This window comes from Rhea americana, unplaced genomic scaffold (assembly GCF_003343005.1).
Source record: "Rhea americana isolate MKP2758 unplaced genomic scaffold, rheAme1 scaffold_122, whole genome shotgun sequence".
NCBI classification, from domain to species: domain Eukaryota; kingdom Metazoa; phylum Chordata; class Aves; order Rheiformes; family Rheidae; genus Rhea; species Rhea americana.
This window is the reverse complement of record NW_028185284.1, coordinates 86,982-101,614: the sequence shown is the minus strand read 5'-3', so window position 1 is coordinate 101,614 and position 14,633 is coordinate 86,982. Positions and strand designations below refer to the sequence as shown.

The 14,633-nt window shown below is 33.8% G+C and overlaps 1 protein-coding gene across 2 annotated transcripts in view; it reads left to right on the top strand.

Annotated features, from left to right (window-relative positions):
* PLCE1 (phospholipase C epsilon 1) overlaps positions 1-14,633 on the top strand; it is a 164,498-nt gene that overhangs the window by 103,642 nt on the left and 46,223 nt on the right. For both annotated transcript variants that reach the window (XM_085325701.1, XM_085325702.1), the window contains exon 4: positions 321-637. In XM_085325701.1, coding sequence (XP_085181827.1) covers positions 321-637 — 317 coding nt within the window. The remainder of the gene's footprint in view (positions 1-320; positions 638-14,633) is intronic.

Here is a 14,633-nt window from a genome sequence, read left to right as displayed (position 1 = left end):
ATGACAAGACTGGTGGTTAAAGCAGGTGTTCGGAAAAGTCAAGAAGCCAGCACTTTTTGCTGGGTAGCTTAACAGTCTCAAAAGCCCCAGTTACCAGCTACATAACTAGTAACAGATGTTGTTTTATGGACATATGTGGAAAGTTCCCAACTAAAAGAAGGTATTTGATTTTGAAATACAAAATAAGTATGAAATACTGTACTGCTGGATAAGTGAATAAACAGTACAAAAGAACAAAAAAGAAATTGTCTTAATTTTGCATAGCCCAGTCCATGGGTTAAAGGAGAAGCCTAATAAATTTTTTATTTGTTTCGTTTTAGAACGTCAGGTGTGTACATCTATGGCTGGTTCCAGCGTCCTTCCTTCCAATGTGGCTGGTATCAGTAAAGAGCTGATTGAACTACAGCACCTCATTCAGTTCCCAGAGGAGGTTGCCAGCATACTGACCGAGCAGGAGCAGGAGCTGTACCGGAAAGTCCTACCTATTGACTACCTCTGCTTTTTAACCAGGGACTTGGGTAACGCTGAATGTCAAAGCAAGCTTCCGAGTATTCAAGCTTCCATATCTGCTACTATTCTTTCTTCTCAGAATGATGAACATAATGCTGTAGAAGATCTTGTGACAAGATTTAATGAGGTAAGACAAAACATTTATTTACTTTTTTGAAGATTATTACCTATTTGATGCAATTTGCAGGTTAGATATTTTCTTTATCTCTGAAAGCAGAATTTAACTCTAAACACTATGATGACTGAGGGACTTAGCTAAATAACTTCTTGAATTTTTGACACAGAGTTTAATGAGAGTTGTGTGGTGGATTTGCTCAGTGAGTTTGGAAATTTGCAACCTAAGTTTTTCTTGCACATTGCAAAGTAAACAGGAAGAAGAAAATTGTATTTCTTCATATTTTTATTGATAGTATAGAGTATACTTTCAGTCATTTTTTTGTTCAGGAAATGAAGGTTTCTTTTTTTGCTTTAGGTTTTATAGACTAAGCATGCTCTTAGGAGTCAGCACAGAAGAGTTACTAGCTAGAAGTTTCTGTATAATATAACTAATCCAGACTGTTTATGTATTTATTTAATCACTTTGTGCTTCTTGAATGTTGTTATACAAGAAGTGTCATTTGGCAGGATGTATTTCCATCAGTCAAATCCTGAGGTTTTTGTAAGATTTTCCTTAATTTTTACTCACGTGATCTCCTAATGAGTTTAACAGAAAATTGATCAAGGAAGAATTGAACATTAAAAAACAAACAAACAAACAAACAAAAACCAATAAAGACCTCAGGTTTCAACTACAGAAAAATGGAACAATTTCTTTCTTCCCCTTTTTTGTGTGTGTGTAAACCATGTACAATATGGTTCTCAAATTTATAAAAGTAGAATAAAATGAAGATACTCTTGATTTCTTTTAGTTTATTTTTCAGTGCATGCTTTTTCTTTAATAGCAGATTATAATTGGGTGGGTATCCAAAAAAGCAGCACAAAATTAACTGGACAGATCAGAATCTGTATTAACTGCAAGTGAGCTTCCTGGTCTTATGCAAATAAGAATTAGGGACTGAGTATTTAGTATGTTTCTGTTTTTTGCATGTTTCCAAGGTACAGGAATTAAAATACGGTAAGTATATTGACTTCTCTTACTTAATTCTATTATGGAAATATATATAAAAATTGGGAATTAATTTTTAGACAGAACCTTAAAATCATTTGAATTAACTCTAGTTACTGTGTTTTAGAAAATATTAGTCTCATTTCCCCAGTGTGTCTGGTACTTAGCTAGAGGAGAGTCTGGCTTCTGATTCAGCTAGATCCAGGAGCGTTCCTCCTTTCTGTGGCGTTTCTACCATGATGGTCACCATRGTGAGGGCAGGGGGGGAAAGGTGAAGCGGTCAAGCTCTTCCCTGGTCTCGTAAGGCACAGTGCCAGAGCAGTTGGTTGAGATATTTTCCAGTTATCTGTGCAAGTTAGATGGACCTTCATGTGGGCTGACACTGTGAGTAGTCACAAGGTTGAAGAGGAAGTAGTAGTAAAAAAAATCTTACCAGAAATGACTGAGGTTATTGCGTATCAAAGTGAAGCTCAACTCTAAGGTTGTTTCTTGGTAAAATGTTCTTCTTTAATGTCTGATTTACAGTTTTTGTAGTCTAACAATAATTGTTTGATAATTGTTTTCTTATAATTTAAATGAATTCCTGCATATGTTACATAATATTTAGTACAGTGTATTATTTTAAATATAATTCAAAAAAATTTTTTTTTTGTTTGACATAAATTTTGCGTGTTTAAATTGAGGTATTATATCATGTTTGCTGCTTTTTTAATAAATTAATATCTTGCTGTTTGCTTTATCTTACGGTGGAATATATAGCCAGTCACCAGTGTGGACTTTCTAAATGTCTTTGTTTATAAATGGCAAGAAAATTCTTGTGCAAAGAGTCATGCTTTTGTTGGCAAAAGTCAGTGAGTGAGCGCTTGCTGATTTTTTGGCATTGCTTAGAGAAATACTGAAGAGTATTTATACTGTGGGAGCCAGAATGAATTTCAAAATGACAGTTTCTGATACATAATGGGAGAAAATTATTTCATGCTATTGTTCTTTTCAGTGAGCAATTATAGTATATATTTTTCATATAGCAATCTGTTTTTTAATTATTTTTTCTGGTACATTTAACTGGGAACACCTGTTTATAACGCTTGTTTAATATGACATTCAGTAACTGCTGTTTTGTGAAACAAAGGAACTTTAGTAAGTGGACCAAATACTGACTTTTTATGGACACTTAGATTGAATGAGAATTGCAGGAGTATTAATTAAAGAAGCTAATAGTTAAAAACAATGAAGTTTAAAGTATCTTTTGAATTGTTAGTGAAAAGTAGGGAAAATTTTGGTCTCACTGAAGTAAATTCTAATACTATTATTTACTACTTAAATTCCAAGAACACCCAGAAACCCTGTTCATGACTGAGGTTGCAAACTACCATTGATGACAGAGTGCAAGGTCAAGCAGTAGGTATTGGCAAGCATCACTTGATTCTCTTATACATTAAATATATTTGCTGTTACAAAACTGTTGTTTTGTAGATACAAATTATTTAAATCATGTCACTGGTGAGGTGCACATAATAGTATGAATATTTTCTACTCATTTCTACTTGTTTAACCAATAGTAATTAGAAACATTTAATATTACTTAATATGATGACAGTATTTAGACCTCAATGGAGGCTAGAAGGTATGGGGAGAAGAGTTACAAGGGAGAAGGAGTTTATGGTAGTTGTTCAGCGTGAAGATGTTTAACAGTGAAATGTTCTGTGAAGAATAGAGCAGAATCAGAAATTGTTCGGTAAGTAAAGTAAGGTACTTGAAGGCAATTAACACAGCTGAATGCAGAATAAATAACTACTGTTATTTTCCCTGCTGTGTTCTTACCTGTGGAAAAGCATGTTAGTGGGTGTACTGCCTAATGCTGGATGAAGGCTATACTGTGGATTTTCTTTTGTTATACTACTGAAGTAAGGGGTTTTGACTTAAATTACTAGAAGTGATTCGACTGTCAACTTAATAATGAGCATCCACCAGGAACACTTTCCAAAAAATTCATTTTCCATAGAAAGCTAGGATGACGACAACTGGAGTTCTTTCCCACTGCAGTATTTCATTAGGTCTGTAACTTTCTTTAACAAAGATCATGAGGATCTTGCAAGAATTCTTAAAATTGTTGGATCTGCTAGTATGGCAGTGTAAATACTCTTTTGTCAGATACTCTTGTCCCAAGATCAATGGTGAGCTTGACCAGAGGAGTTTAAAAGTGCAAAAAGGGTTTTAAAAGAATTCAGAAATCAAATTAAAAAACATAGTGAGAAATCTGCACCACAAGTACCTAAAATATATAAGAAGAAAAGTTCTGAGTTAAAATAGGATGTATGCGCCTTTTCCTTGATGAAGGTTGAACAGGCTGTGGGGAAGCCAGTTGTTAACCAGTGTATTAGTGCTATCTAATAACAATACAAAAATGAATAGATAGTGTAAAACTAATCTGTGCACCTTACCTGGTCTTTGGAAAACAGACACTCTATTCCTGCTGTAAAGGCAGTGACCAATATTAAAAAGTACAGTGTCTAGTTAGGAGAGTGCCTTTCTTACAGCTTTTGTAGCAAAATTTCCACAGCTTAATTACAGGTTGCCTGAAGAGCCACGTAATTTGTTCTCAGCCTGCAACATTATGAACATGGTTCATAATGCATGCATCTGTTCAGAGTTTCAGTGGATCAAGTCCTCTATTATTCTTATGAAAGAGGAACCGTGTGATTGTAACTGCTTGGCTTAGCCTGGTTTGTGTAGCTTGAATGAGTACTTTTCCCTTAAGTTCATGGCTATAGCAAGACAAACTACTGCAGCTGGAGATACCTTTTTTTGTCAAAGATGGTTAATGAAGCTAAGCACTGAATGGCTTTTTTTATGGTATATAGGGAAAGAGTAACTAATAACATAGAGACTGGAGAGAAATAAATTGCCTATATTTAATATACACAAAAAATGAAATTCTAACACCGTAGATGCTTTTCATGTATGTATTTTTTCATTATCAAAAATACTGAAGGAGTATAGCGACACTGAAGATAGGCGGCGTACATTGAAGCTGCTGTTAAACRTTCCTTGACAGGAGTAGTACAAACATGCAACCAGCAAATCATGCTCTTAATTGCTGAGGCTGGAGAATAGAAACTGCCTTGTTTAAGAAAGCATGATTATATGACATAGTTACTGGAGATGATTGAGACAAAATATGTTTCTCTGTCTTTTCTTGTCTTGGGTTTCCAAGTATCAGTTTATTCCCTACTGTCTTAATGAAGATGGTAGCCAAGAACATAGCCCGACAGGTAACAGCTTGTTTCAAAATATGTTGGGAGAAATGTCAGTCAGGAATGATTTGTAAAAACACAAAATGGAACCACTTTTGGAGTGGAATATATTCTCTGATATTTTATCTATAGTCTAAAAGTTTTGTGTCATTCCGGTTCCTGAGTCTGCAGAAATTCACAGAGAAAAAAAAACAGAGGAGGGAATAAAAATCCTGTCACCTACTAACGTTGTGGATTGTCTTTGGGATTTGCTATCTCTCATAGAGCTTACGGATAGATAAAAGTTCATAGTAAGTACAGCCAAGTCACAAAGCATTTCTAATGTTTGCATACATAGCAACATTTTTTCAGACTTCACTTCCTTAAAAAGAAGACAGTCATGATGGAGATTGGCACTGAAGTTTAAATAATTTCTGTAATGTTGTTATGCAAAGACTGGCCAATTATACTTAAGAAATCATTCATAAAACTAAAGATAAATGAAGGAATTAGGTGACTTTTTAACATGGAGAATTGATGTGCTAGGCTTGAAAAAGTTAAAAAATAGTGGCTAACCAGAGAAAGATAAGAGATACAGAGGAAAGRTATTATGCCATTATTATGGTAATACACTACTTTGTTAAAGATTACTATGATGATAGATTACTATGCATTAATTATCAGATGTTTAAAGAGGAGGAAAGCAGAAGTGAGAGAATGAATTTAAAATGCATGTATTTCAGAATCAACAAAGGACAAATAAGTAGGTTGTTTAAGAAATGCATCTGGGTGTTCTGTGATTGGCAATTAGTTCATATATGAAGAACAGATCCAATCAACCACTTGACTGGAGTAATACAATATTATGGTATGAAAAACTGTAAATGACATAAGAGATTTTGTCAAATTTAGAAAAAGAGGAGAAAATGACATTGTCTTCACCTGCATCTACAGCTCTTCAGGCAATATATGCACTATCTTAGACATCTAAATATGACTGAAATTGAAACTCTGTTTATTGGAAATGTTCTTTAATAATGCTACAATTAAACTGACCTTTTTTAGTTTTTCCTTAATTCTGAAATTCGTATCAGACTTAACAAATGTACAGTGTCCAAGGAGAAGTTAATTTAATTTTAGGAAAAAGTTTAACTGCCATGTTGATAGCCTTCAAAAATGTTCTTAAACTTTCATTGATTCAGTGACCACCCTAGTTTTCCAGGGTGGCAGATTGTTAATCTCAGCTGTTGTCGTGTTTATGTGTTTTGACTTCTTGTCTCTGTTACCTATATAAAACTTAACAAAAAGCAATTGGCTGTTTCAGGGGATATTTAAAGGAAAGTGGAGTTTGTTTTGGTTTTATTTACTTAATGATGGGTAAATTGGATTGTTTGTTTTTTATTTCACTTTCTTCTTGCAACAGCCTGAGATTTAAAATGATCTCAGAGGAAGGGAATGATATTTCTATCTCTTTAACCTATTTCTCTTGAAATTCTCTTCAATTTGTACATGTTGTTCCTATGGATTATCTGTTCTTATCTATTAATAACAATATAAACATTTTGAAGAAAATATTGTTCTGGGTACTGTGAATGCATTTATTTCAAATTTTCAGCAGCAGCTGACTAAATAATATTCTGATAGAATATTCTGAGCTTGTCCCAAATTCTGTTTTTATTGCCACAAGATATTATGGGAAGCTGCCTTTAAACAACAAATGTCTCCTATTTTTAAGTGTAGAAATCCAAAACTGGAAGTTTTGCAGTGTAGGAATTAACATCTATTCAAATGTTTTTCTGAAAGAGGAGAATCTTTTGAGTATATTTTAAGGGTGCATGGTATCACTGATAAATGTATTGATATAGCAGATGTATTTGAGATAAAATTGTGGGCCTGTACAGTTAATAGCATGTAAGTTTGATTCAGTAATTAGTTCAGATGTACAGAAATGAAAGAAGAAAATTACCTATAAATTTCAAATATTCTAAAATTTTTTAGCTTTTTCAGCTTTTTTACTATACTAACAGAATTTAAAGTTGTATTGTAGCCTGTGCCGTGTGTATACAGATAATGTATAGGGTGTTTTTCTACTTGTTTTTTATTTTTCATGAAAAGTATGGGTATGATCAACTGTAAATAAAACATAGCCTTAAAAAGATTGATTATAACTACAGTTATGTGATAGTGGAGACTAGGGAATGACATGTACTCATCAGCCAGACACAGCCGATATTTCATTTCCTTTTGTTAATACCAAATTTATCATAGGGCTTTGTACGACCAGGGCAGTGGATCAAATTAAAGACAGATATTCTTTCCTATTTGTAAAAATAATTAAAAGCTGATTGCAAATTAGCAGTTAAAGTGGTAGGAGACGAGTAAAATATAGTAACATCTACTTTCACAATACTGTTTTTATATCAATCTTTTTGGACTCCTTACAGCTGTACACATAATAGCAGTAGTAATACACTTTTCTGCTGTGATAAGAGACCAAGTTCTCAGGTGCTTATCCATTGTATTATAAAAACCATGATATTTCACAAGTAAACTTGAACACACATATACTAGAAAAGACTCAAGTGAGTATGCCAGACTACAAGAAAGAAAGCAGGAAGGTAAAGGGAAAAAGGATATGAAAACATTTGAAGAAATGCCTGAGGAGTGGTTCTAGATAAATCAATTGCTCATCTCCAGATCTTTAAGGGAGCTTTCAAGGAACAATGAATTTTAAAGAAGATACAGTGTGAGCCCAAAGAAATACCCATTCAATGCTAAATAAAGTTTAGTTATTTTTTAATCCGTTTTATCAATTTTCAGAAAGCAGAAGTTTAAATTTCATGAATGTCTAAAAGCTGTAGGACAAAACTATTAAGGAGATTCCGCAGAAGTAGCAGAAGCTTGGTAGCAGGGAAGAGACTAGGAAAATTGTACTTATATGAGTTTTAGGACCTGGAGAATTATAACAAAGTGTGTTTTACTTGTTGCAAACTATGCCTTTCTCTTCTTCTTTCTAATTCCTGTATTCTATTGTGATTTCTTCCTTTTTYGGATGTCCCCTTCATGGGCTTATGCACACTGAGGAGGGCACTCCATATGCTATGTAGTCCTCACTCAGTATCCTACCTTTATGAAATTCCCACAGTTACTCCATAGTCTTCCTGGGCATCTGTTTCTGTATCCTTGCCCTCTCTGATTCTTGCTCATCTATGTTTTTTACTCCCATTCTACCTCTCTCCAACAAAGCAACCACAGAAATACAATTTGAATTTATGTGTTGAAAATATATATGTTTATAAACATTTAAAATAATTTCAACCATGGCCTTACATAAATATGAAGAGCACCTTTTATAGCTTGAAGCTTCTAGCCACAGCTTCAAGTAAAAGGAAAACTAAAAAAGTTAAAAACAAAATGAAGCATTTAATATTCCATGCTGAAATACATATATAGAGTAAGTGTGACATCTTAGACTGGAACTTACTCAGATCAGACATGCAGCTTGAATTTGATCCCACTTTGAAGCTACAAATTCAAAACAAGATGTTCAATACATGAGGTGATCTTTTTTGAAAAATTAAGTTACCCTAAAATAAGCTAATAAGGCAAAATTTCTGATCTACTCCAGTATAGCACTGCGATTGTGGTGGTTTCATCAGTCGCTAGGTCATTGTTACATTCAGTATAATTAATCAGAAGTCTGGCTGTTTGGCAAACTAAATGATAATGATAGTTTTATTTTTAATAGTTTAAATTTTTAAGTTTTTTTCATTGTCATTCAAAACAAATTAAAACTCTTACTAGCAAAACAGAGACATATCATTTTACTGAAATAATGGAATGTAAATAAATATTGCGCCCTGTCTCTTAGTTCAGAATTTTTTTGCAATGCCTAAATGGGTTTGCATAATACTTTTTAAAAGATCGTGTTTGTACAAATATCAAACTGTTTCCAGTCCTTGTTTGGAATAGTGTTTAATCAGATTAAAAATGGTAAATGTTCTTTGTAAGGTTATATAATTTCACCCAAGCATGTAAAGTGAACCATCTGTTCTTAAGATACACAATTTTAAAATACTCTATTTAAAGATGCACCTGAAAATTATGTAGCATATAAAACCTAAATCAAAAAAAAAAAGAAACTTTAGTGAAACCTACTTAAAGTAAAACAATTCTATGTTATATACTGTGATCCTTTATAGTCATCAGTATATACTGATGGGTTTCTGCACAGTTAGCTGTACAAAGCAATATAAATTCTCATTAGCTACCTGATTAGTCCTGTTGCTAAATACTGCTGGTGTTTTAAAAACACTATGAGTCTAAACATAAATGTGAGTCTATTTCATCCAGTTTTGTAAAAATAATTTCCCTCAACAATAGTTTAACTTTGCAGAAAGACTGTGATATTGGATAAGTAGACTTTTTTTTAAGTGAGGGAAATCAGAGTACACTGATATACTAAGAATTCTACTTTTAGATAAGAGTTTATGTTTTTCTCTCTTGACATAATCACTGCATCGTACCTGATAACTTAAATTTTCTATTTTTATCAGGCAAAATCATTAAAAATGGAATAGTGTGGTTAAATGGGCTACAGATTGTCATGCTTATCCTTTGGATAACTGAAAAATCAATTTCTTGATTTGTATTCAAAGCTTTCTCATACGCTTAAACATTTTGTAAGTATTAAAAATGTTTTCTTTCTTGCTCCAGTGTAGTATTATACTATAGAAAGATACTCGTGGCTAATTTTTATATGTTAGGTATTAGAGAGGGTATATACAATACTCTTACTTTGTGGTAAGCTAAACTGTTTCATTTTACTTACTAATAATTGTAAATGTTAAACTTCAGGTAGACGACTGCATTTATTAATTTTACTCCAAAAGCTGCATCTCTCAAGTATTATGAAATGACTAAAAAATGTGATATAAAAATAGAAGGCATCATTTCTTCCATGTAGCGATAGCYGCTGAAGTATGTAGCTTGGGAATTGCTCTAAGAGCTGGGGAAATGAGTGTAAAACACTACAAATGACAGTGAGAATATTGAGCTGCATAGGTGGAGATTCTGAATAGTTTCCTCCCTCAATACCACTTCTGCATTTCTATTCCTATAAAAAATAAGCAATAAATTAATTCCTATTCCAAAAGATTCATGGAATACATTCTCTGACAGTTGTATAAAGGGTAATAAATAATGGTAGATATATATGAATTATGATAATCTGGAGTATTAGAGGACTAAAAAAAGAAAAGAAGTACATCCATGGCAGATTTAGGGATATGATTATTAATTCTATATGCATTAAATACCATTTCATCCTGTATACTGCATAAGGCAGGGTTCCTGTAGAGTCAGTGGTAAACAGTCATGTAATTCACAATTGTAAAGACTTTTAAGTTACAAGTCATAGTTTGCTGATTAAGTTCAATCTTGACTGTTTCTTTCATGTCCTGTCACAAAATCCTTCATACTATATTAGTAAAAGCAGCTGAGCATCAGTAATAAGCTATGTCTTGCGACTGTCAAATTGGGAGTTTTTTGCCTGTGTCATATTATAACAGTACATAGAACTGTCTTAAAACTGATATTTCAGTGATTAGGTCGTCAATACATAGGGAGTCATGTAATTGTTTGATTGATATAAATTTCCCACATTTAAAGGATTTAGGGAGGATTTGTTTTACTTTTCATTGATAAAATGTTGTAAGTTTAAAAAATAAATTATTGATATTAATTCTAATAATTGACTTTAGGACGTTTTCTGTCTATTTAAYTACCTTTTTAAAAAAATACGAATGAAAAGAGAATTACAAGAATTACCATCAAGAAATAACATGACGTATACAGGTTTGTTCTCTTTCTTTTGTGTGAGCTGCATTGAGTTAAAGTGTGCCAGACAGCATCTGAGCATTCTCACTTCTGGACTTGCATTCAAACGAAGGTCCAGAAAGCTCACTAGTTCTCAGATACCATCTGTGCAAAGGGAGCTTTATGCATGCCAGGCAGCAAAAATGTAGTATATGCATTATCAGGTCTTTTGAGGATCCAGTGGCAGCTATAAAGTCATTTGAGAAATTTCTGTGAATCCTACAGAGGCATACCTTTGAAGATGTATCCTGGGCTGCTCATATATTGGTCAGTAAATCACATAAACAGTACTCAGTGAATGTATTCTTATTCTTTCTGTGTTTTAATCAGTATACTTAAGTTTCCTGTAAGCTGTCATACACAATGTTTCCTGAACAACTCAGTCATTTCAATTACCTTCATTTCAGTGATGTTTGCATGTGGTTGGTTTTAGGTGTGGCCATTATGAATAATCAGCTCAGATTAATACCATAACCAAGCTATTTCAGCATGTATTTATTTAAGAGCTTTAGGATATTGTTCTTCATGATAAAATTCTTGGATCTGTTAGTTCAGTCTGAACAAAATAAAACCTTTAAGGAGCTGAGAGCTGATTTCAGTCAGCTGAAGTTAGTTTTTCTGCTCCTGTTAAGCAGATTGATTCAACCAGATCTCCCACCTTCAAAACTTCCATGAGGAAAAACCCATGGCATTTTAAATAGGTAACTACTAGTTTGGCTCATTAATTCTGTATTTTTTTCCTACTAGGTTCTGGGATCACATTCAAGTTTGGGGAAATGCCCTCTCAGCTCTGTTATCTGACTGAATTCTCTTCCTTTTCCAGTTGTCTTCACTAAGAAAGTTAGGAGTAGGGATGTTGTTGCAGGTGTTTGGCACAGCTCTMGGTGAAAATCTCCCTGAAGCAGACAGCCCTTCTTCGTAGCTCCCTTCCTCTGTTATCKCCTCTGTGACAGGACTGTTGCCTTTTAATGATCTCTGTTCAAATCCCTGATGGATGAAACCTGCATAAAAAGCACAGCTCTTCATGGCTTTTAAGGAATCCATTTTGGAAGCTAACATGCTTTTTGAGAAATCCATAACCTTCCTTTTTTAGGGAAAGAAAAGTATATTCAGACTAATCAACTAACAGTTCTCTTAGAAAATCTTCATGGAGAGCAGATGCTATTCAGAAACACCAGGAAAGTCAGTTTATACTCCATATCTAGCAGATCATACTGCTAGATATCACATGAAAATAGTTTGTAAAGCGGAAGCCTGTGACGTAGAATGGAAGAAAAYACCTCTTGCCACCAAGCAGTATTTTGAATTCTTAATTAGCTCTATCTGGAGAACAAGTCCTGACTGGGACAAAAAGACTACTTACAGCTGAGGCTGTCCAGCAGGGATACATTACGGAGCTACCTAAGAATGTATGCAGAGTAACAATTCTATTTCATTCCTAAATTCATTAACACRTAAAATAATATAAATGAAATTTTCCATTATCTGCATCTGACTGAAGTATCACAATGTGCTTCTCAACTTTTTACTAATCTCAGTGAACCAGAAAATAAGGCAATTTAGAAGTAAGTTTCTAAAGCAGGCATGTTCATTACTCTTAGATGGTGGGCCTTGGATACTCGATTCTGTCTGGGCCATTATATCTTCCTTTGCCTGTTTTCTTTCATAGCTTAGAGATTCAGGCACTATTTTTCTTTCTTGTTTAGGGAAAGATTTAAAAAATGCCTTCTGCCATTCCGATAAGTCTATTCTTGTCCAGCAAAAGGACGGAGGATCAGCTTCGTGGGAGACTACTGCTTTTGCAACCATATTTTGCTCTTATATATATGTATGCCATCTCGCGGCTGCAAAGGCTTGTTCAGGCTGACCTTTATCATTTTCTGTTTGCTTTTACAGAGTGTTTGTAAGAGTTCATCATAACTGTTTATAGCAATTTTAAGCTCACTATTAAATAAAATTTCAACAAGTGACTGTCCTACTTTCAACGGCAGTTCTTCGTGGAGAGTCATAATTCAATTGTCTTTTTGAMGTTCTTTATCAATTTTGATACTGTTTTTCCCCAACGATTACATTTTCAGTACTTTATATTAAAACAGATCTGTTTACATTTAATTGTTGTATAAAATATTTAAATCCGTATCAGTTGAACTGTCATTACCATGCTTGGTATTTCATATGAAGCAAATATTAATTTTTTCTGCAAGATTGCATGTTTAGCATTTGTGTTCTCTAACAGAGCTATTTCTGGCAAACAGGAATAATATCCAAAAAATTTTGTAATTTTATTCCAGCATACACAAATTATGCCAGTCTTGGCTCATGAATTTAACTGTTTTGTTTCACAGTTTCTGAGTTTTTATGTATTTACCTTATTTCATCTTATTCTGTATTTGTCCTCATCGGAGCCCTGTGTGATGCAGCAGTTACCTGTATTTCCCCATGCCTTGATGCTCTTCATCTAAGCAGTTCTTAGAAGATTAAGTTTTTACATTCTAGGAATAACCACTCAAGTCCTTTGAGTAGAATTTCATCTCAGTGTAAGTTGTCATTCAGAGCTGGTGCGGTGGTTAGATATATGTTGTGTAGGGCAGGCAATAATGAAAAACAGTTTTATTTAACCCACCATATCTTGAACTGTGTCCATCCACACAAAGACTGTGATTGGAAAAGCTTCTTGAGCATATTTACATGTCCAGCATCAAACTTTGGTATTTGTTCATCCTTTGCTGAAAGCTCTGTACAGGATATCTGCTCCTGCTTTTACTGTATGTTTGTTATAAAAACATACAATAATTACTAAAACAGAAGCTAACCGTTTTTCTTATGGCTATCTACAAGACCTGCAGGTCATTTCTTCCAGCCCTTGTTTTCCATACCAAGCTGATTCATGAGTGCTAGAGCAGATTGAACGTTGTTCCATAGGGATCCTTTGTCCCCGAGCCTTAACACCTCATCAGAGTAGCCACAGCTGTGTGGTGTCCCCCCATCCCAGCCTGAGGACGTCTTCCCCGGATGAGAGGCAGAATGATTTTATAACCTCATTTCTTTAAGAGTTCAATCTTGATTTATTTGGGATCAGAAAGCTTAAAAAGCGGCTTGCTTTTTTCATGTTCTTTCACTGTTCTCCCTCAGGAATGAGAGGTTCAGAACACTGTGTCTATAAAGACTTGCATAAATAGAAGCCCTATATATTTTAGTGGTTTTTTTTTTCAATTGGTACTAACACATTTTTATTATAATTCTCGTGCTTGTTTTTTAAAATAAAACTGGCTATTCCCCATGAGATGAACATTTTCTAATTTTTATAAGCCTCTCCTCACATCAGTAATGTCTGTAAACACTTGAATCCTTCAGGACCAAAGAATGGAACTCAGTGTCAGTAAACAAATCACGTTTATTGCTTCATAAGTGTTTATACAATGACAAAWATCAAGCCCCAGGGAATCATTTTGTAAAAAGGAACAGTTGGTTTAAATTAGATTTCCATGTGAAATATAGCTACTTTTTATGGATATTGTGGGAACAGAAACTGGAAAGAAAATTTACACACTGGTACAATGAAGGTTTGATTTTTTTAAAAAAATATGAACAGAATCATGTATTAAGTTAATTTTTGATTCTGCCATTAATTAATCAGAGAAGTTGGCAATATGGTCACACTTAGGAATCTGAGAGTTTCATACTTCATTCATGATCTGGCGTATAGATAACATGAATTATATTAAGTGTTCGGTGCATGTAAGACTTAGCAAATTAATGCATTAAATAAAACACTAACCGGTTCAGTGAACTTAAGCAAAACCAGAATTTAAAATTTTTCAACTTCCACTGTCTCTGTTGTAAGAACAAGGATTATGTAGTTTACTTAGTATGAGCCTGAGATTTATAAGCTATGTTAATGAGAATTG